The 22,750-nt window shown below is 35.5% G+C and overlaps 1 protein-coding gene across 8 annotated transcripts in view; it reads left to right on the top strand.

Moving 5' to 3' along the window:
• STXBP4 (syntaxin binding protein 4) overlaps positions 1-22,750 on the top strand; it is a 162,105-nt gene that overhangs the window by 73,257 nt on the left and 66,098 nt on the right. For all 8 annotated transcript variants that reach the window (XR_009222705.1, XM_058560622.1, XM_058560621.1 and 5 more), the window contains 3 exons: positions 15,217-15,393; positions 21,500-21,616; positions 22,173-22,219. Coding sequence is in view for 7 of the 8 variants with exons in the window: in XM_058560622.1 (XP_058416605.1) it covers positions 15,217-15,393; positions 21,500-21,616; positions 22,173-22,219 (341 nt within the window). In the remaining variant the exon portion in view is untranslated. The remainder of the gene's footprint in view (positions 1-15,216; positions 15,394-21,499; positions 21,617-22,172; positions 22,220-22,750) is intronic.

Genomic DNA, 22,750 nt, shown 5'->3' with positions numbered 1-22,750 from the left:
TTTTGTAGCTAATTTATATAATACTATCAGTAATTAAAATCTACCTATTGATTTATGGTAGAAAAATATGTAAAATCATTATTATTGGTTTATATTATGAGAAGTTTCCATGTCAGTATAAATTCTTATACTTGTCCAGCTTCACAGATAAGCTTTCCCTTTCCTTGGAGCTTCAGATTTAGCTCATTCATGTGCAACGTGATGTCAATGAGAAAATGTAAATTACATTGTCATTTTTTTGTCTTTGATTATTGAGTTTTAGGCAAGTATGCCTTTTGTTTTAAGAAAATCTTGAATTGGAGTTAAAAGTACAGTAAATCTTTGTAAAACTCTTCTCCAACTCAGCCAAAGAACATTGGCAAGAAACACAGGACGGTTAAATTCATTGTCTTCTAAGCTAATGAAGATTCATAGAATTTGCACATTTATACTAAACAATGTTGACAACCGTATCCATGAAATTTTTCACACATTCAGCCTCAAAAAACTGAGCACAGATATTTTCAATATGTATCGTATAGTGGAATGAAACAATAGAGAAAATCAGTCTCTTTTTTGAAAATGTCAATAAATCTGAATTTTTGATTTGACATAGCTGGAGCACCATCTATTATGATAAAAACATTTCTTCATTATCCAACTGAAACTCTTCTTTGAAAGATGTAAAAGAGTTAAAAATATCTATACCACAAGTTTGATTTTTTTAGGTTGCAAATTGTCAACTTTTTGTCGTAAATTTGGAAGTGCTTTAAGACAGTACATGCCTGACATATGAATTGGGTAGTGTCTCCTGTATCACATGCTCACCTAAAGCTGAAGAAAGGGACTTGTAGTTTTTCAAATTTGAATTAATTGATCATTGATATTGCTAGAAAGTTCTTGTATTCTGTAGGCATTTGTTTTGTGACTTAATTGATTTTGTGACTTAATTTTTTATAAAATATCTCTTCTAGTCCTTTATCATGACTGAAATTACCATTTCGATCTAAAAATGGTTTTCTCTTTTGTGTAAAAATCCAAGCCATTTTATAGCTGGCCAGAGTTATAAATGTTGAACATTTACATTTGATTTCAGGTAACTAGTTTTATTTGTTCTCGTTTGACTGTTCAGAGAAAACGTCTTAACAAATTCACCATGCAGTTGCAAAAACGTCTCTTAATATTCCTCACTTTTTATATGTTTAAAAATTTTTTTTCACAACAACAGCTTTGTAAATTGCTATTACATTGATCGTGAAATTTGCAACATACCTTCTTCTAGTCTCTTTTTATTGTCCTGGTTATATTACTAGCTAATTTACCTCTACTTTATTCTGCATCAGTAATATGTCTTCATTTTAAATTTAAAAATTTTCCCATATATACTTTTTTAAATAGAAAAAATAATTTAATTATATTCTAATAAAAATAAATGTTTTAAATACCACTTTTGATTTACATACATATTACTGTAACTCGTCCTGTTGCATAAAATATTGAGATAAACACGCTATTACATTGATGTGTAAAAAAAAAAATGAAAGTAATTCATTGACAGTAACCAGATCAGTTATGTCTGATACTACTCAAGTGACTCACATGCCTGTTTAACATTACAATGCAACAATAATATCTTAAATAATGCAGTGATTAAAGTGAAATATAGTTCTGCCAAAACAATATAGTTGTATAATGGAAAAATATTTTATACTTCTTAAGTTTTTAAATTTAAATGCCAACTAATGAAAATTAAATGAAATTAAAAATTCAGTTCTTCAGTTGACTAGCTATATTCCAGTTGCTCAATAGCCACATATAGCTAGTGGCTACCACATTGGACAGCACAGATTTAGAACTGTGCATCCTTGCTACCCAAAAAGTGATCCAGGGCCAGCAGTGTCAGCAACACCTGGAACTTAGTGCCACACTAGACCTACTGAATCAGAATCTGTATTTAACAAGTCCTCAGGTGAGTCGTATGCACCTTAAAATTTGAGAAGCACTTGTCCTGATAATAAGCAAGGGAAGATTTAACTGGGTAGTGGCAATGGAAATATACGAAAGGGGGTCTGTGTAAAAGATGAGTATAAAGTAAACCAAACTTAACAATGATAGAATGTGCAGTAATAGTCAGAGCAATCAAGACTTTGTAATTTGGTGATTGAGATGCTGCTATGATGCAATTAACAAAATAGGAGAAATGAGATTAAGAGTAAAGATATTTTCATTTATAGTAGTCTTTAATGTGTATTTTCCAGTTTTAGCAAAAAATAATTAAAAACATATGTATATGTTTGTATATACAAACCCACATGCATACATACATACTGGCACAGTTATTCATTTCAGAAACACATACTTGCAATAAAAAATATACTACCCAGGGGCCGGCCCCGTGGCTTGGCAGTTAAGTGCACGCGCTCCGCTGCTGGCGGCCCAGGTTCGGATCCCGGGCGCGCACCGACACACCGCTTCTCGGGCCATGCTGGGGCTGCGTCCACATGCAGCAGCTGGAAGGATGTGCAGCTATGACATACAGCTATCTACTGGGGCTTTGGGGGAAAAATAAATAAATAAAATTATAAAAAATATATATATATATATATACACTACCCAAATCAACCCTAAAACTTTCCATTTTTTAGTATATTGACTGTGCATACCATTCAGCTTCTATTATGTATATAGAATGATATTATTCTGTTTAAGGGGGTTTCAGTGATATAGACTTACTGTTAATGAGAGTTCCTGTGCTTTAGTGAAAATACTAAAACTCCATTTTTCCAAGGATTAATTTCTTTTTTCACAATTAGCAAAAGAGTCTTTAAAAATTGCAAAAATTTTTAAAAACCAGAAACTTGAGTTGTATTAAATTTGGCAGTTTCTTCCCCTTTTTTGGTATCCTTTTGAAGATCTTGACATGAAATCAGTTCAGTACTAATAATTACACCCTATAAATCCTTGAAATACATAGGTAACCTAATTATTAAAACACTACTAGATTGATTTTCCATTTGTTTTACAATGATGGTTACCGGTTGGTTCCAAGGGGAGTAGAGAACACAATTTATTCTCTCACTTATAAACTTTTCATTCAATTATATGAGACAGTGGCCTGATCCTAAAAACAGAATAATCTCCCCTTTTGAAAACATGTTAGCCATTTTAAATTATGGAGATTAGTTTACCTTTAGTGTAATGACTCAAAAAGAAAGCAATGAAGAACTAAAAGAGAGGGAAAAAGGAAGAGAGGGAGAATAAGAAAAAGGAAGGGAGAGGGAAGAAAGATATAAATAAAAAGGAAAAAACAAGCTATGAAGAGATCCTTTTTCACCAGAAGGATCAGGTACATTGTTTTTTTCAACCAGGGATAGCTACCAGAATACTTACTCACTGTTTTTTAAGTGAACTGTACTGTTCTCTAAAATCTAAGTATTTTTGACGAGTTTTTATGCCTTTCAGAATAACCCAATGTTTAAAATCATGAGGGTAATTTCCCATGAAATTATACTTAATGTTATTTTTTTTCTTCAAGTTCTAACAACTTTTAACAGGCATGGGCCGTTCTTCGAGCAACTTCCTTTGATCAACAACTTTCCAAAACCTACTTTCACACTTAGGTTGTTTTTCAGGTTTCTTTCAGCATAGCATTATGACCTACGGCAGCAATGAATTGGTGAACAATCCAAAGCCAAAATATTTAGCTTGTCTGAACCAGTCTTTGCCCTAAAGAAACATGGGAAATTGTTCATTTGGCAACTTCTCTAGGTTCAGATAAGCCCAGTGGTAGTTGGCCTCACCTGTGCAAAGGCTGGATCGAATGCTTGAGGAGAGTATGAACTTGAGAAGTCTAAGGCAGAAGTGTAAGGTCAAATCGGCACAGGATTCTCTGTGGACAGTTGAGGTTGAACGTGAGCTTGGTTACAGCTGGTGCAGCTGACATGTGAGCTGTCTTGGTTTATGGATGAAGCAACATAGGAAACTTTAAGAACAGATTAAATATATCTCTAAAAGGAACAACAATAATATGTGATTACTAAAGAAGTATTCACATTTTCACACTTTTAGAGATTGTGTTCCTTTGTGCATTTATTACAGAAACAGCAAAGCCTCTAATTTTTAGGATAGGTATGAGTTCCCATGCCCTTTTTATTCATTTTTAGTGATTTGAACTTTTTATTGTATTTCAGCATAGCATTAGTAGTATTCTAAGATGCCAATCTCATCTTTAGAAGGAAAAAGAAGAAAAATACATATATTTGATTTGTCAGTCTTTTCTGTTCTAAAAGGGTACTATAGTAAACCGTCCCTATGTTTCCATTTCACATGATCACTGGTGACCTCAGAATGTCAACTTTTCTATTAAAAACCCTCTTTACAAGGATCCCTCATGCTGCTGTTTTACAGCCACAGCCACCTCCTTCCATCCTTCACTCCCCTAACAGCTGGCAACCGCAAATTTCTTCTCTATCTCTATAATTTTGTCATTTCAAGAATGTTCTATAAATATTATCATACAGTTTGCCACTTTTTGGGCTTGGCTTTTTTCACCCAACTTAATTCCCTTGGGATCCATCCGAGTTGTTGAATATATCTGCAACTTTTTCCTTTTTATTGCCGAGTGCAGATAAAACTGGTGCTATCTGATTAAGGTGGTGAATTGTATCACTGAAGTTTCCTAGTTGTGATATTCTACTATAGTAATGCAAGGTGGAACTGAGGAAGACTGAGTGAAGAGCACAGGGGACCCCTCTGCATTATTTCTTACAACTGTGTGAAATCTACAGTTACCTTTAAATGATTTTTAAAAAGCAAAAATAAAAAACTTCTTTGAAAAAAGAAATTATAAAGTTCTTGTAATGAACAGCAATCTGAGTGGAGAAACTTATGAAGCAAACTTGGCCTTATTTTTCAATATTAATTGCCTTTTTGTGAAAAAAAATATACCTGTCTATTCTCTAACATTAGACTTTGCCCGAGAAACTGCCTAACTTGTAGACAGCTTGCTTGGAAAAGGAGCACACGGACAGCCCGGTTGGCATTCCTGTTTGCGCAGACACCGACCGTACCTAGTGATTCACTGCGGGTGAATGTAGCGTTCTAAGCAAGCGTTGGCAAAGATGCCTGTTTCAGAATCCCCATTTCCAAATAGTTGTTTCTTTTTAATGTAGAAAAGTTCTTACCATCTTAAGAATTCTGAGAGAAATTTTGTTATCCTGTTGATACTACAGAACCCATTTTAATTGTGTTAGATTAATTAGAATCACAGAATTTTTATGTTGGAGAATTTGGCAGGGAAGTTATCTTATTCTTCATAGAAACCTTCCAGTCCATTTGATTACAGTATTTTCTGTAGTCACTTGGCTTAGTTAGAACTGATGTTAGGGGGCCGGCCCCGTGGCGTAGCGGTTAAGGGCTCGCGCTCCGCTACTGGCGTCCCAGGTTCGGACCCCTGGGCGCGCACCGACACACCGCCTCTCCGGCCATGCTGAGGCTGCATCCCACATGCAGCAACTAGAATGATATCCAACTATGACATACAACTATATACTGGGGCTTTGTGGGAAAAAAGGAGGAGGATTGGCAATAGATGTTAGCTCAGAGCCGGTCTTCCTCAGCAAAAAGAGGAGGATTAGCATGGATGTTAGCTCAGGGCTGACCTTCCTCACAAAAAAAAAAAAAAAAAAAAGAACTGATGTTAGGGTTCTGGGCTCCATAGTGTGAGCCACTTATTTTCTGGCTGATCAGGGACCACATTCGGCATTCTTTTCATCTATTGTTTCACACATGCCCGTAGTAACTTATAAGGGAGACTTGGCAAGGAAATTTAAGAAACATTTATTAAATGCTCTTTTTATCTGGATGCACTCTGAAAGCTAGACATACTCTCTGCACAGAGCTCTCAATCTAGTAAGAAAAAAGAAAAATAGAACAAAACCATCACTTCCTAGAAAGCATTTCAGAATAGGTGCCCTGTAGCTGGGGAGTTTTCAGAGGTGTGTTTGTGCACTAAGGTGGCTTAACTCCCTGTAATTTTCCTTATTTAACTAAAAACAAACAAACAGAAATCTCTCAAATTCCATTAGTCAGTTGCTAAGAGAGCACCTTTCAGGGTGTATTTTAAACATCAGTGTAGATGCCAAACATTTCATGTTTCTAAATGTTAGAGCAATATATATTAATTTGGCTGACAAACTAGTAAATTTCACCCAAGGAGGAAGTAGTGATAAGGCGGTTGATACCATAAAACTCTTATCTTGGCAGTTTACTATGTGAGAACCACTTTCAGTGCTCATGCTTCTTTGTGGGCCTCATGACATTGTGTTAGATGATTTATTCACAAACTATTTTAGAGTTAAAAACAAGACTTCTCTAGTCGTACGTAACCCTACGTAAATAAATCACCCTATTTGAAAATATTGTACTTTGATTCATTGTCATTCATGCTAGATACCAAAGATTGTCTATGACCATGGGTTTCAAATTAAATTGTGAATCCCATCACAATTCTTCAGTATTGAAGACAGCTCATTTTCTGATATGATTGCTAGTGACGTTCTGTCCCTCCTGACCATACGTGCCCCTTATGTTATCTGTATCCCTTCCCTCTCCTGCTTTTTCTTCTTCACTTCTCTTGTGTTCTTAGTCAATAACTGTTTTCTCCTTTTTCTCACATCATCTTATAAAATCTCTTTACATTGTAGTTATTAATCCTATTTCTACCAAATCTGTTGCAGATATTTCCCCATATATAGAAATTGCCTTTCTAATTTTTTCAAAGTTTTTAAAACACAGGTGTTTTTGTGTTGTCAAATCTTTTTCTTTGTGATTTCTCCTTTTTTTAAACTTTTTTAAAGTTCACTCCTAGCCAGATTTCAGATACCTATTTACCTGGTTTTCCTCCCATGTCTGTCTTTATTTAACCCATCTAAGAAATTATTTTGTTTGGTATATGGTGTGAGATGAGGATCTATGCTTTACACTTCTTTTCCCCAAATAGTTTGTTGTCACAACCACTCGTTGTTTTGCGGTATCTCCATTTTGGTAGATTAAATTCTTATATATTCTAGGGTCTGTTTGGGGCTATCTGATCTTTCCAGTTGCTTTGTCAATACATATTTATTGGGTACATGTATGTTTTACCTAGCTCTTCTTTGGCCACTACCAACTATTATAGCTTTATTTATGCCTTAAATCCTTCGGCCATGTCCTACCTTGTTTCTTTCTTTCTTGTTGTTATTATTGTTGTTTTTCAAAATTTGCTTACCAGTTCTGACTGATTTTTTTCTTCCAAATCGACTTAAGAATCTTATTATACCTAGATTCAATTTTGGAACTCCTGGTTAAGTTCCTCCAAAACAAACAAAATTTGATAAAATTTTGACTCTGATTGAATTAAACCTCTAAAGGTTAGTTTAGAGGGAATACATTTCTGTTTTGAAGCCAGATCTCCCTTAAACCCCAAACTTCACATGAATTCTAAATATTTAATAGCTGAGAAAGTAGCCTTTGAGCTATACCAGGTTTTGATGAACAGGGTTTAAACTCCCATTATGAAAGGAAATTTCCAGTACATAGATGTCCCCTTTTGGTATTTGTAACCAGAATTGGAGAAGTAGGAAAATATGTTTTTTTTTTATGTCAACCTTCACTGAATCAGAAAATACGTGTTCAGGGTTAAATATATTGTCAAAACAGGGTTTAACTAATTAATATTTATATTGTGAACAAGTTCACATCATAAAATTTATCAGATAGATGTACTGTGTGTCTGTCTTTGATTAGGGACTTCTGTTTATAAACAGATTGAAAATTGTTTCTTTGATTTTCTTTGATGTTCAGAGGCACAACTCAATTTTGCACCTTTTGGAGAATGAGGCAGCTGCAGGTAAAGAAGTTGACAGCTCTTGGGAGGGTTAATTAGAGCTAATTATAATTTGATTGACCTGCTTTTCCTCCAAAAAGCTTAACCAAATCTTCCTTTGCAAAGTGAGGATTTTGCTTTTTCATGCAAACTAAAAAAATCTTTGTTTCTTGGATTTACAAATATCTATCATTTTTACATGCTTTACAAAGAAGTCATCACATAAATCATAGAATCGGGGATATGGGTGAGGTTGGAAAGGACCTTCAAGATTATATGGTCCTTGAGAGCATGTATTATATTAATTTATGATGGAAAATTGTAATTTTTAGGGAAATATAAACTAGTATGCATGACTTCTAAATCTTTAAATTTTTAAAGGTATTATATAAAAAAGCAAGAAATGAAATTATCAAACACAATAAAGCATAACTGTCCTTTTTTGACCTTGATATTTTCTTCATTCTACTTAGTTTTGATATAATCTCACTTGCTTAATAAATACTATAAAAGGATTTTTGTTTAATTTATATAAAGAGGCTATAATGAAATGATTTGCTTTTCATTATGTGGTATTTTTCATAGCATGATTTATGGTTGTTATTGTAATTATTTAAATGCAATATAGTTCTACTACTATTGCCATAAAATTGAAACCTTTAACGAAGAACTTTCCTATGAAAGCTTCTTACCTAATAGAATTCTCTAAGGCAATTATTATATGTGAAAAACAAAATAGTCATGTTCACTGTTTGTCAACTCACTTATATCTCATATTTATGTTAAGTGGAGTACCTGTTCATATTATATGGGTTTTTACTCTCAGAGAGTTTGTGTTTTAATTTGGGCCATCAAGACCCTTTGACTTTAGAAAGTTAGGTGGTAAAATAATTCTTTTTTTTTTTTTTAAATAACTTTTTTTTTTTTTTTTTTTTTTTTTGGTGAGGAAGATTGTCCCTGAGCTAACATCTGTTGCCAATCTTCCTCTTTTTGCTTGAGGAAGGTTATCCCTGAGCTAACATCTGTGCCAGTCTTCCTCTGTTTTATATATGGGACGCTGCCACAGCATGGCTTGATGAGCATTATGTAGGTCCACTCCCGGCATCTGAACCCACGAACCCCAGGCCACACGAACTTAACCACTACACCACCAGGCTGGCCCAAAATATTTAATATTTTAATGACAGTTCAAGATAGTAGTAGGAGACATTAAGTAGTGTGTGATTAATTACAGAAAACAGATATTATAAAAGATAAAAGGAGGGAAAAATCATTGTAAGCTGAAGTGATCTGGAAAGATTAGAGAAGGTAAAATCTGAAGTAGATTTTAAAGGATAGGTGAGAACTGGATGAAGAATAAAGGGGAAAATTGATACACCTAGTGGAAGGAATAATGTCCTCAAAAGCATCTTGGAGGTGGGAGAGTTTAGTCTGGGAAATTTGGTAAGTTAATGTACTGGGATATGGCAATCATGTCAGAGAGTCAAATGTGCTAAGGCTGGAAAGATTGATTTGGAACAAGTAGTGGAGAACCTTGAAGTATGGAGATTGAGGATGTGTTTTATCATGTGCCATTTTATCACATACTGTGTACTTAGGTTTGTTACCTAAAGTGTAATTGAGCAATATTTCAGGAAAATTGATCCTTTGAAAGTGTGCAGAATACATTACAGTGGAGAATACAGTAGGCAGGGTGATCGCTTACGTGATTTTCATAGTACCTACATGTGAGCTGATAAAGATATGAATCAGTAATGTGGTGGTAAGAAAGGAAACGAAGGAATGGCTGCAAATACATCGTAAATGAAGACTTCATAGTGCTTAATAACTGGTTACGTCAGGAGGTGGAGTAGTGAACTGAGTGCATGCATGAGGGAGGAATAAGGAAAGACAAAGGAGAGAGCACATTTCAGAGGCATATAAAGTTCTCTGGATTAATTTTCTTCCCTAAGTGTGTCCATGCTTAAGGGATGAGTTGTAGATTCATTCATGAATATCTGCAAATTATTTTGAGATCATCCATTGAGAAGAATATTATATGTTTTCATAAATGTTTTAATAAATCCGATATATAAGTTAGGGAAACTAGATATAACTAGCTTTTAAGCACTTTTCCTTCAACAGCCCTCTTCCTGTAGTAACCCTTAATCTTTTTCACAAGCTGTAAGGGGACCAAGACCAAGAAAGGTTTTCCAATGAGTGGATGTAGGAAGCTGATAAGAGAGGTATTCTTTTGGGCTTGGTAGCATAATAAGTTACATTACACCAAAACATATATCTCTTTGCAGTCTGATTTTTCTCCTGTCAGCCATTGACATTTTGAAAGATTTACTGATCAGCTTAAAAACTACCGAACTTCTAAGATTAGTGATGTGGATGTGGTAGCCTAATTACAAGTGTGAAACTGCAGTTAGTGCTTTTCCTTCTACTTAAGGGAGTGTTACGACTCATACCTAGGGAAGAAAAGGTTTTACATATTGTTGCTAACATCAAAAAAGACGTGTGCCCATTATGTTTCCAAACAACTTCTCTCAAGTTCAATAACTGGTATTATTGAGTGCCTCAGGAAAGCCCTTAATAAATTGTCTAGTCTACCTCTCTAATCACAGAGGTGATTTGGTATATTTTCCAAAAGCAGTAAAGAGGAATGAGAAAAAACTGTACCCAGACCTATAATCGTTTCTTTAACCCTCTTGTGAGAGTTGTTTTGACCTTATAAAGTAAGTGTTGTTATTTCCCGTTATACAGATGAGCAAACTGAGTCTTAGAGAATTACACAGCCAGAAAATGAAAAAAATCCCAGATCTGAGATTCTGACCTAGGTATAGCTCATCTCACACTCATGTTTTTAATTCTATATCATGTTGCCTTGTGAGGGAAAAGTGCTGTATGTGGAAAAACATACAGCATATTGTGTTTTCTTCTGAGCTTATACTGCCCTTTATGTGAGTTTATAATGCCTTTGTCTCAACACAATCACATAGCTAAGTTCAAAGTATTTGTAGCCTACGAAGATTTTCATTAGTTTGAATTATATTTTCAAAGAATAATTTGGTCTCATCTTCCATGAAGCTTCATTGTGAAATTGTGGGGTGGAAAATCCTCATTTTACACTGGGGCAATATGAGTTGAAGGCATTTCCTCAGTGTCACCAAAAAAAAAAGTTGTCAGAGATTTGACTTCATACCTCACGATTCCCTTCCAGTATATTTGCTCATACTGCTTAGTATTAAAAAGCGTAACACTTATGTCGATTTTTCTGATTCACTATTACATCTTAGTTTCTCTTTTATTTTCTAACTTTCTAAACTGAATTAATGTTTACCTAATACGAAGTAAATCAGTGAACTGGCTGCAGCATTTACCCTGACAGGATTTCAGGCTCATGGTGAAGGACTGGGAAAATTCTGCCTCAATTGTTACTGACATAGGAGGCTTTACAGTTATTTGTTAGAAGATGGCCCAGGAGGAAAAGAAGAAATGGATTTGTGTGATCCTGTGTTGCTAAATACAGCACACTGCTGCTGTCTTTTCTTACTGCTTCCTCTAAGACTCATCATTTCAATGCACTAATCTTTTAAACAGCCATTCAGCGGGAATTGGGCTAGAACTTTGCTAAGGGGTCACATTTACCAACCTGACAGTTATACATTTACAAAAGAAATAGCATGAATTTATTCAGCATCAAAACCTCTTCATCTTTTACCACCCAACTGCATTTCACACTGTATTACCATCAGTGCACTATAATAGCTGTATAAATTCCATCCAGATTCTTCATTTAATTAACTGGCATTCTTTGAACAAAAATAAAAGTGCTGTTTTTATAAAGGAATAAAAGCTTCATGAAGTGAGTGTGAAGGAGACAAATCATCAAATTAGTTATTCTTCATTGCGGCTATGGAGAATTCCCTGCCCGGCCTGTTTCTCTTCAGTGATAATATATTTTTTTCTAGCTTGATTGAATGGAAAGTGGGGAATGGTGTAGCAGCCTCGAATGGGTTTGAGTATATTGTAATGGTCACATCCTAAGCTCATGCAGGGCTGGGCACTGACGATATTGTCATCTGCAACTGATTTTTTTTAGCATTTTCTGTCGTTGGAGAGAGAGTATGGCACAGTAGCCAAGAGCATGAACTTTGTAACTAGACTGTCTGGATTCAAATCCTAGCTTGGCCACTTATTAGGTTTGTGATTCTGAACAAGTTACTTAACCTTTCTATGCTTCAGTTTCCTACCTATTAAATGAGGATAATAATAGACATACCTCACACAGCAGTGTGCGGATTAACTGAGCTGATCCGTGTAAAACACTTAGAGTAGTACCAGCATATGCAAGCCATTACTTCTTGTATGCACAGCAACAGTCTGCTGTGAAGTTGATCCAGCTGTGACTCTGGTGACCATCGATCACCTGGGCTGAACTGACCCACGTGACTGATGTGGCTAAGTAGATGTCCTTTTATTTCCTCAGATATTTCTTCCTAAAAGTATCCTTTCTTTTTTTTTTTTTTTTGTGAGGAGATCAGCCCTGTGCTAACATCCGCCAATCCTCCTCTTTTTTTGCTGAGGAAGAAGGCCCTGGGCTAACATCTGTGCCCATCTTCCTCCACTTTATATGGGACGCCGCCACAGCATGGCTTGCCAAGCAGTGCGTCGGTGCGCGCCCGGGATCCGAACCAGCGAACCCCGGGCCGCCGCAGCGGAGCGCGCGCACTTAACCGCTTGCGCCACCGGGCCGGCCCCCTAAAAGTATCCTTTTATAATTTTATTTATTTATTTATTTTTTCCCCCAAAGGCCCAGTAGATAGTTGTATGTCATAGCTGCACATCCTTCTAGTTGCTGCAGTGGGACGCGGCCTCAGCATGGCCAGAGAAGTGGTTTGTCGGTGTGCGCCCGGGATCCCAACCCCGGGCCGCCAGCAGCGAAGCGCGCGCACCCAACCGCTGAGCCATGGGGCCGGCCCAAAAAAGTATGCTTTTATTATAAGACAGTTACTTTAAAAAATAAGGAAGTAAAGTTCTTTGAATTCAGGGCACATTCTCCATCCTGCACCTGAGGCCAGATTTCACTTTCTAAAGCACTGTGTTCTCATATTAATTTCTGCTCAGAAGGCTTCAAGACTTCCCAGGGTACGAGGTCCTTGGCTCTCATGACATTTCTACTAGAGCCTGGCCCTTTTGCTCCCTCTCCCCAACCTTTTTTATCCATTGCTCCCCTATGGGAAGCATCTACTCCAGTCAAAATTGATCTAGTGCCATTTCTCGAATGTACCACATTCCTTCTTGTCTCTCTTCATTTGTTGACATTCTTCTTTTTTCTAACATGCCCTACTCTCTTCCTCCACTTATCTAAGTCATACCTACTGTTCTAAGCTGAGCCGGAAAAGGGAAAGTATCTTTACCCCCCGCTTTGTATTTTTTATCACATAACGTGATTGTCTGAATGCAGTAGCTGCTAAGTAAATGTTGTTAATGATGATGAACTATTCTGTTAGCTCTACTTTCAAACTATATTTAGAATCTAACCACTTCACACCATCACCACCACTGTCACCCTTGTCCAAGCCACAATTACTTTATGGTTGTCCTCTTCCTCTGCTCCCTGCTCCCCCCACTTGCCGAGCCCCTGCAGTCTGCTATCAACGTGGCAGCAAAAGTAATCCACTTCAACTTTAAGTCAGATCACATCACTTCTCTGCTCAAAACACTCCAGTCACTCCCTATCTCATCCTGAGTAAAACCAAAGTCCTTACAGTGGCCTGCAACACCCCTTAAGATCTGCCTGTTCACCCGACCCCATCCCTGCCCTCGCTCCTATTACCACTTTGCCCTCACGGCCTTCTACTCCCTTCCTGTCCCCTACTACTCTTTGCTCTGTCACCCTGGCTTCCTTGCTGTTCTCTGAAGACACAAGGCACAATCCTGTCTCTGGGCCTTCGCACGAACTGTTCCATCTACCCAGAAAGCTCCTTCTTGGGACATCTTCCTGCTGCATCCTTCCTGCAGGTCTCTGATGAAATGTCTTCTCAATGAGATCCTCACTGACAGTCCCTAATTTACTGTCTCTCTCCACAAACTGGAGTGTAAATTCTGGGGGAGAAGAGGGAGGATTTTTTGTCTATTGTGGTAGGTGCTCTGTCCTCAGTACCTGAAACAGAACCTTACACATAATGAGTACTTAATAGTTATTGAATGTATGAATGAAAAATTCACCCCTAAAAATATGTGCATATTGCCAACCCTCCCTTCACTTCAAATGTATTTAGGCTCAAACAAATGCAAGTGTTCTATAATAGCTCTGAGAAAATTGAAATAGCCATAGCTGAATATTAGCCATGGCAATTGGAGCAGAAAGTTCCATTGCAGAGAAAAGAGTTTTCTGCATCAAGTCAAGAAAAAGAAATGGTTTACCGTATAATAACTGCCGTGTTAAATTATATTGTGTCCTGGGGGACTGTCACTGACCCAGCACCAAGGCACATTTTGAGAGAGCAAGTGGTATTGGCCACTGCATCCTCTCCCTAAGGTGGAGAGTGTAGCTAGTGTATAGAAGGTTTTGTCATCTAGTGCAGAGCGAAATGGTGAAAAGAGCATTAATGTTGGAGTCAGGCGGACCTGAGTTTAAATTCTTGGCAATACCATGTGTACTTGGACAGGTTATGTAACCTGTCCTAAACTCTGTTTGATTATGTATAAGATGGTTTTTAATAATGCTTTTCTTTCAGTGTTGTTCTAAAGATTAAATGAGAGAAGACACGTGAATCACCTGAGACATAACGCATGTTTAATAAATGTCTTGTGAGCATGACATCCTACGGAAGTAGCTATATATTTTGCTACTGAATTCTACCTTTTGCCTTAAATCAAAAGGGAGAAGTAGCAGTTAGACTGATGTCTAGGAGTAAGCATTGGCTCCTGGGGCTTGGACCACATAGAAGCCCCACAACCCTATAAATCTCTCAGCAGTATCTGATGAAGGCACAAGAGCATTCCTAGAACATGAGCCCAACCACCTACTTGCGTTTTGAGGAAGTCTACTCTTTGTATCTTTTGAACCAATTCTTATTTTTCTATTTTCCATTTTCAATTCTCTTCTACTTCCCTTGTTTTCAAATGTTATGCTGGGTATGTGAAGTTGGAGATTCCATGCTGAAAATTATCCAAGAAATCAACAAAGGGAAAGTAAGATCAGGCAGCTACTCTACATAATAAAATAACATGAATGTTAATGTTCAAATTGAGATGTGAGGAACATATGTATATTGATTAAGTTTTGGCATTAAAACTTCCAGAGGGAGGAAAATATTTGTTTAAACCACTGATCTATTTTTTACATTTTTTATTAATGACATTAACTTTGAAATCTTTAGGAAGCCAAAGCTGTAGTTGAAGAAACGAGAGCCCTGCGAAGTCGGATTCATCTTGCGGAAGCTGCGCAGAGGCAGGCGCACAGAGTGGAGATGGACTATGAAGAAGTGATCCGTCTGTTGGAGGCTGAGATTACAGAGCTGAAGGCTCAGCTGGCTGAGTCTTCTGACCAAAATAAAGTAAGCAAAACAGTCCTCTCTTCTAGTTACCATGGTTTCCTTGCCGGTGTCATGTATCCTGTTTTCATTTTCTTTTCATCTGCACTTCTAAACTAGGTCAGTGTTTGTCTTCTATTATTCAATGATAGGATGATGAGTCCTGATGGGGGCGATGTGAAGGTTGCAAGCCTCCCTTTATCCAGATAGCTTTGGAATGGAAAAGCATATGCCCCAAATTTATTTGGGTCATTGGTCAACGTTGCACAGCTCAGCTGTTAAGTCCTAGAACTATTTAACATTTAATTGATTACATTGGTTTTCTCCTTTTGTTTCTAAACTTGCTAATTTGTCTTGTGGGGATGGCAGGAAAGTCTAGGGATGGGTTTTACTCTTTCATTAGAGCACTCAAGGAAGTGTGAAAGTTAAATAATTTTTTGCCCAAGGCCCAAGATAATTAACGGGAAGAAACTGAGTTAGAATTTAGTTTTAATGGAAGATGTACTAAATTAGGCTCCAATTTCAACAGCAAAATACTGAATGCTTTTCAGAAGGCAATGTAAACTTTTTATATGTGCATTTTTTTATTGTGTGATTTTTTTTACATAACACATACTGTATTCATTGAATAGACTTCAAAAAACTACAATAGACATGTACATTTTTACTTCACTGAGGTAGAAAATTAAATAAATTGAAATAGATATTTTATAACTTGATAGAGTTCATTTCTAAACTCAATGGGTGGTTATATCTCTGATCCAGTCAGTTTTCAAGAGAACATAAAGCGAATTTGAATAATTTATGACCATTTATTCAAGCATAAAAGAGTTAAGTACTTTAAATATACCAAGTGGAAATGAAACTAGTTTTAGAAAAGTAAAATACAGAAGAAAATCTGAAATTTTTTTGGTTAGCTCTTAAGAGTCACTGCTGTACTTCTCACAACTGTCCATTGAAACCAATTCCAAAAGAAGACTGATTTCCTGTTACCCTTTGATAATACAACAAGGCCAAGGGGAAAACATATTACTTAGAAAGCGGCAATGCTTAGAAATATTGCATACATTTATTATTTTTGACCCATTATTTACATTTTTAAAACAGAGATACATGATTATTTCATGTGAGTAACTTTAACATGATTCTGAACATATTTTGGGAATTATCAAAATATTAAAAGTGCTTTTTTATAATAACTATAGTTATTTTTGGAGGGAAAATGAGCAGTCTTTAAAAATACTTTTCTTTTTAAATAATATTATGTTCAAGGAGTTGACATGAATTTATCCCATATTTTTTTTTTTTGGAGTAGGCTGTTTGCAAGTCTCTCTTCCAGCTCCTAGCTGAGAAATATTTTTGTCCTAAGTTGTCTGATAATATGCTTAATTCAGTTCTTCTCTTTTTTAGCCTAATGGGGATCTCATGCCATTTCTCTTAATAAGACCCTAAGCTAAGCCATTAACCTGTCTCTGTAAACAGCGTTTTATTTTTTTTCAAAGAAGAGATATTAGACATGGGAACCTCAACATTTTGCAACCCAAAACCAGTGGAGAAAGAGAAGGAAACATTTTTTTTAATTGTTTGAGATTGCTTGAAGAGACACTGACCAAGATGTTACAGGATTGAGATTCAAATATTCATTTTTAAGACACAGATTCTTTTTGTAACAATGCTGTTATTTTTCATTATAATTTTTCTCTTATATTATCTATTTATTTACTTATTTACCTCTTTAATTTTTTTATTTATGTCCAGCTTAAGAAATAAAACATTACTAATACCTTTGAAGACCAAATGTCCCTCTCCAATTGCATCCCCCCTGGCCCTCAGAGTTAACTACTTTCCTCGATGTAATGTTAACCATTTTCTTGATAATTTTACTACCTGTATGTATCCCTTAACAGTATGTTGTTTAGTTTAGCCTGTTTATCAACTTTATATAATATACTCTATGTATTATTCTGACTTGCTGTTTTCCCTCAACATTTTGTTATTGCAGTTCATCTACTTCAAGTTTATAGCTAATTCATGTCTTTTCATTGCTTTTTTGTACTCCTTTGAATGGATATACTACAGTATATTCATCCATTCTGTATTTGATGGACAGTCCAATTGTTTCTGTTTTCTTCTGTTATCAATGATGTTAAAAACATTTTTGTATGTATATTCTGCTCCACATGGGTAGCAATTTCTCTTGGGTTCCTATCTTGGAGTGGAATTGCCAGGTTGAATGATGATTATATGATCATCTTTAGTAGGTAATGCCTAATTATTTGAAAGTGCTTGAACCAATTTTTACTCCCACCAGTAGTGAATAAGAATTACAATTACCCCACATCCTTGCTGAGCCTTTGTTTTCTTTTACTTTTAATTGTTATCAATCTAGTAGGTGTCATAAGTATATCTCATTGTGGTTTAATTTGAATTTCCCTGATTACTAATGACTTTGAGCCACTGATGTGCTGGGGCCAGCTGTACTGGCTCACAGAGCTGATTGTGTGCATCTCTTCTCAACTCCATGTTCAATGACATCATGTTGGTAGCTTGAAATTAGCCGTGGCGGGGTTATTTATACCCCACAACATTATACTCTAAGGCTTTGCCCCCTGCCCCAGATAGCCAGTTGAACATATGTTTATGTATTTGTTAGCCATTTGTGTGTCTCTGTGAAATCTCTCTTCCTGATTTTAACCATTTTTCCATTGGGTTATTTGCCTTCTTCTTATTGATTTGTAGTGATTATTTGTGTGTTCTGGTTACTAATCCTATATTAAGTTATATATTATTAAAATCTTCTCTGGAATTTATGGCTTGCCTTTTCACCCAATGGTGAATTGGGTGAAAGATATTCTTTAATTTTCGTGTAGTCAGACTTAATCAATCTTTTCCCTCATGTGTCTTTTTAGAAGTTCTTCCATTCCCAAAGATATAAAGATATTCTTTTATATTTGCCTCTAAAAGTTTTAAAGTTTTGATCCTTCTGTCATTGGTTTTGTGGCGTTGTATGGGGTGGGGATCCATTATATTCTTTCTTTCTTTATTCTAAATGAATAACCACTTATCCCAGCACCACTTATTCAAAAGTGTCTTCTTTCCTAATTGATCTACAAAATCAGCTCTGTCATATATCAAGATTTCGTGTGTGTTGATCTTTTTGAGGGCTTTCTATTCTCTTTCATTGGTCTATTTGTATATTCCTGTGCAAATAGCACACTGTGTGGATTACTATATCTTTTACAGTAAGTCTTAATTTCTGATCACCCTACCTAGTTCTTTTTCTTTAAAAGCGCATTGGCTACATGACCCTTTGATCTTTTATGTGTATTTTGGTCTCAACTTGTAAGTACCACCAAAAGAAAAAAAACTACTGGAATTTTTACTAAAAATTCATTAAATATACAGGTTAATTTGGGAAGAATTTTGCATATTTATGATTGAGTCTTTATTTGTAAACACCGCTGAGGCACAGAAAGATTAGTTGCATTATGGCCAGAGAACCCGATCTCTAGGATCACAGCTGCAAAATGTGTTGATGGTTGCTTCATGGCTTACTATATGGCCAGTGTTCACAAGCGTTCAGAGCGCGCTTAACAAGAATTCTGCACTTGCTTGGTAAATTGTTTTGTGTAGTCCACTAGATCAGGGTCATGAATTATGGGGCCCAGTTCTTCTCCAGTCCTGTTAATTTCTGTATCAAGCAAGTGTGTTAAAATCTCCCCTGTAGTTTCTTTTTTTTTTATTTTGTTTGCGTATTTTGAAGTAATGTTTTTAGCTGCATACAAGTTTGGAATTGTGTTATCATCCATTTTGAAAATGTTGTGATTCCTCCATCTAGCAATATTCTTTCCTTCTTAATGTTTTCTTTGATTGATATTGAAATAGTTACACCAGCTTTGTTTTGGTATTTACCTATGTATTTTTCCCATGATTTTACTTTCAACTTTTCAGTGTCCTTATATTTTAATTGCATATATGGTAAACAGCATGTAGCTGGATTTTTTTCCTCATTTTACTAATTTTTGACCTTTAATTGGAAAGATCGCTCCATTTACCCTCTTATTCGCTAATGCACTTGGCTTCATTTCCACCCTCTTATATTGTGCATTTTCTTTGTCCCATGTTTTTTAGTTGTTTTTTGTTTTTTGCTTCTTTTATTTTGGATTGGTTCAGATTTCTCTTGTGTCCCCCAACTCACATTTCATTTCTCTGCTTCTGCTGGTTTAGAAGTTATACACTCTGTTTCTAATTTTTAATGATTATCTTAGAAATTTTAACATTCTATTTTAAGTAGAAACTAATCATTAGCTTTCCTCTTCCTTGAAGTATTATAAGCACTTTAGAACATAAATCCAATCATCTCTTCCTACTTGATTTCTATTTTTGTCTGTATTTTAATTCTTTCTTGGCTTTTAACACCATAAATTAGACACTATTTTAGTTTATTTTGTGCAGTCAACCTTTGTTTAGATAGACCCCCATGCTTACATTTTCTTTATTCAACATTCTTTCTCACATCTCAGACCTTCTTGCTAGAATTATTTCCTTTCTTCCTGAAGTACATCTTTTAAAAATTTGTTTAGTGAGGATATATTGGTAATAAACCCTCTCCCTTTTTGTTTGTCTGAAACATCTTTATTGAACTCCTGTTCTTGAAACAATTTTTGCTATGTTTAGAATGTTAAGTTGGCATTTAATTTCTCAGTTTTTATTTCATGGTTGTGATACCAGCTGTCAGTCTGTAATTTGCAATTCTGCTGTTTCTTTCTAGATCATTTTAAGATCTCTTTATTTATTTATTTATTCAGCTTAACTATGATGAGTCAAGTCTTGACATATTTTTATTTATGTTGCTTGAGACTCATTGAGCTTTCTGAGCTGAGAAACAATGTCTTTTGCCATTTCTGGAAAACCCTAAGCTGTTATCCTGAGCTATTTCTCTTTCATTCTTTCTGGTCTTTCTTGTGTAATTTAGATTGGATATATGCTAGATCTTCTGGCTATTTTCTCCTTACCTCCTCTCCTCCTTTTATATTTTCCATTTTTATCTTTCTGCTCCGTTACGAGGAGTTTCTTTTCCTCTGTCTTCCAGTTCAACATTCTCTTTTCAACTGTATCTAATTTGTCAAACCCATACATTGAGTTTCTAATTTAATTATGATTACATTTTTTTAAGATTGATGTTTTTTGTCATCTGGATTTTGATAGTTTCTCATCCCTTTATTATGTTTTAAATTTCTTCTTAATTGTTAAAACATATTAAACATAAGTCTCTATCTGATCACTCCAGTGTCTGCTGTCTTTATATGTGACAGTCCTTTGAGATCTGAGTTTAGAAAAAATCCATCCAGAGAAGTTTTGTGTTTGCTTCTACCAGCCTAGGACAATTTAAACTAAATTTTCAGCTTATGAATTGACAAGCCACAGAGGTAATATAAATTCTGACTTCAAATCTGCGTGAATGGGGGCTTGTGGTTAGCAATTATTCAAGGGAAACTTTTTTTACCTACTCACCAGAGCCAAAATCAAAAACTTGTTCACCTCTGTGAGGTTTGTTTCTTGCTAGTTCACCCATTAAAGTTTTCACATTTGCTGTTTGTGCCTGATGAAACCCCAAACTGTAGGCCACCAGAGATCAACATATACCCTCAGAGCAAATTATGCTGCTATGCACTCTTACTCCAGTGGGTTCACGCAGCATCACTATTGCTTGTCTTCGTGGGATTCTTTTACTCTCTGCTAGCTCGGCTTTTACATTGGATTATATTACATTAAATATATATGTATATCTTCAGCATTTTTGATTGTGCCACAGTGGTAGGTATTTCTGTCAACATCTGGTATGCCATGTTGCCCAAAAAATACCATAAATGAATTTAAATGTATTTTACTATAAGAATCAATAAGGTTATATGCAGCTTGTCTCATAAAATTTGCAGCATCCCTGTTCAGTTTAACTTTTAACTATGCAATTAGTTAGGTGCTCCCCAAAATCAGAAGATATGTACAGTAAGAGAGAATATAAATGATATGGTAATATTGCATATTAGTTAATAAAAACTGAAAATAGGAGCCACTGATATAAAATTAAAGAAATGTGTAAGACACTCCTTTTGATATCTCTGTACAGGAAAGTGTTCAGGAGTTAAGAAAGAGAATCACAGTACTTGACTGCCAATTGCGAAAATCGGAAATGGCTCGAAAAACTTTTGAGGCATCCACTGAAAAGCTTCTTCATTTTGTAGAGGTAAATTTTCCTGTTATGTTACTTTATACCCATTTTTAAGAAATGTATAGGTGATGACATATAGATAATATCACGGTGTTTGGTGGCTATAGAAACATTCTCTGGGCTCAAAACAGCAATGGTGACTTATAGTCAGATTTAAAATTGCCTAGATAACGAAAAGACCAACTAACATATAGATTAAGAAAATAATTGAGACAAGTAACATGTTCCCAAATATATACTGTTTTAATGAGCACTTTCCTAAAACTGTTGATACTGTGTAAACATGATTTGATATTTACCCTATAAAGAAATGTTTCTATAGCTATTATATTTCTGAGTAGAATTGCATGTTAATGTAATTGATTTTTTCTCCACCTAACAGAAACACCTTTTTAATCATTTGGGGGGGTATAAATATTAATTAAGCAAGAAAAGACATTTTGAAAAACTATCAACCTAACGTATCTCCTTCCCTAACTGGGGGGTGTTATAAATATTAATTAAGCAAGAAAAGACATTTTGAAAAACTATCAACCTTACATATCTCCTTCACTGTCATGTTTGTCGCTAGGCTGTTCAAGAAGTATTTTCTGACAATTCTGCTTTATCAAATTCAAGGTAAGACAATATTTAAGTGCTTTCTTCAGAGTATGGCCAATGATTATATTTTTCATCTGGTAATTGTGACTAAAGTATTAAAATCTCTTAAATAGTCTTAAGATGCTACATAACTCCTATTGAATGTCATTCTTTAATGTCTTGTGGAAATAGATACAAGGACAAGTTGTTTTTGGTCCCATCTCTATAAAAGAAATTCCTGGTGGTATTTAACCAGTCATTGTAACCTGGTACTCTAAAATAGAGGTAGGAATCACCTACCTTGTCTTTGTCAGGAATTCTGTAAAGATGAGATTAACTGGAAGTTCTTTAAGCATCCTGTGTGTGAATAAAAATTACTATACTAGTCACAGGTTCATTGCTAAAGGTTGGTCTCAACCCAGCATATCAGTTGTTATGGCAAGGAGAATTTTGCAAAACATGCTCATCCAATCAATTTCTTTTATTTTCAATATTCAGTAGACAAATAAAAGAAATACATTTGGAGAATACACCTTGATTTTGTTTTTATTCACAGTTTGTTTCTGATTT

Source organism: Diceros bicornis, chromosome 18 (assembly GCF_020826845.1).
Source record: "Diceros bicornis minor isolate mBicDic1 chromosome 18, mDicBic1.mat.cur, whole genome shotgun sequence".
Taxonomy (NCBI): domain Eukaryota; kingdom Metazoa; phylum Chordata; class Mammalia; order Perissodactyla; family Rhinocerotidae; genus Diceros; species Diceros bicornis.
This window is presented reverse-complemented; position numbering and strand designations above follow the sequence as displayed.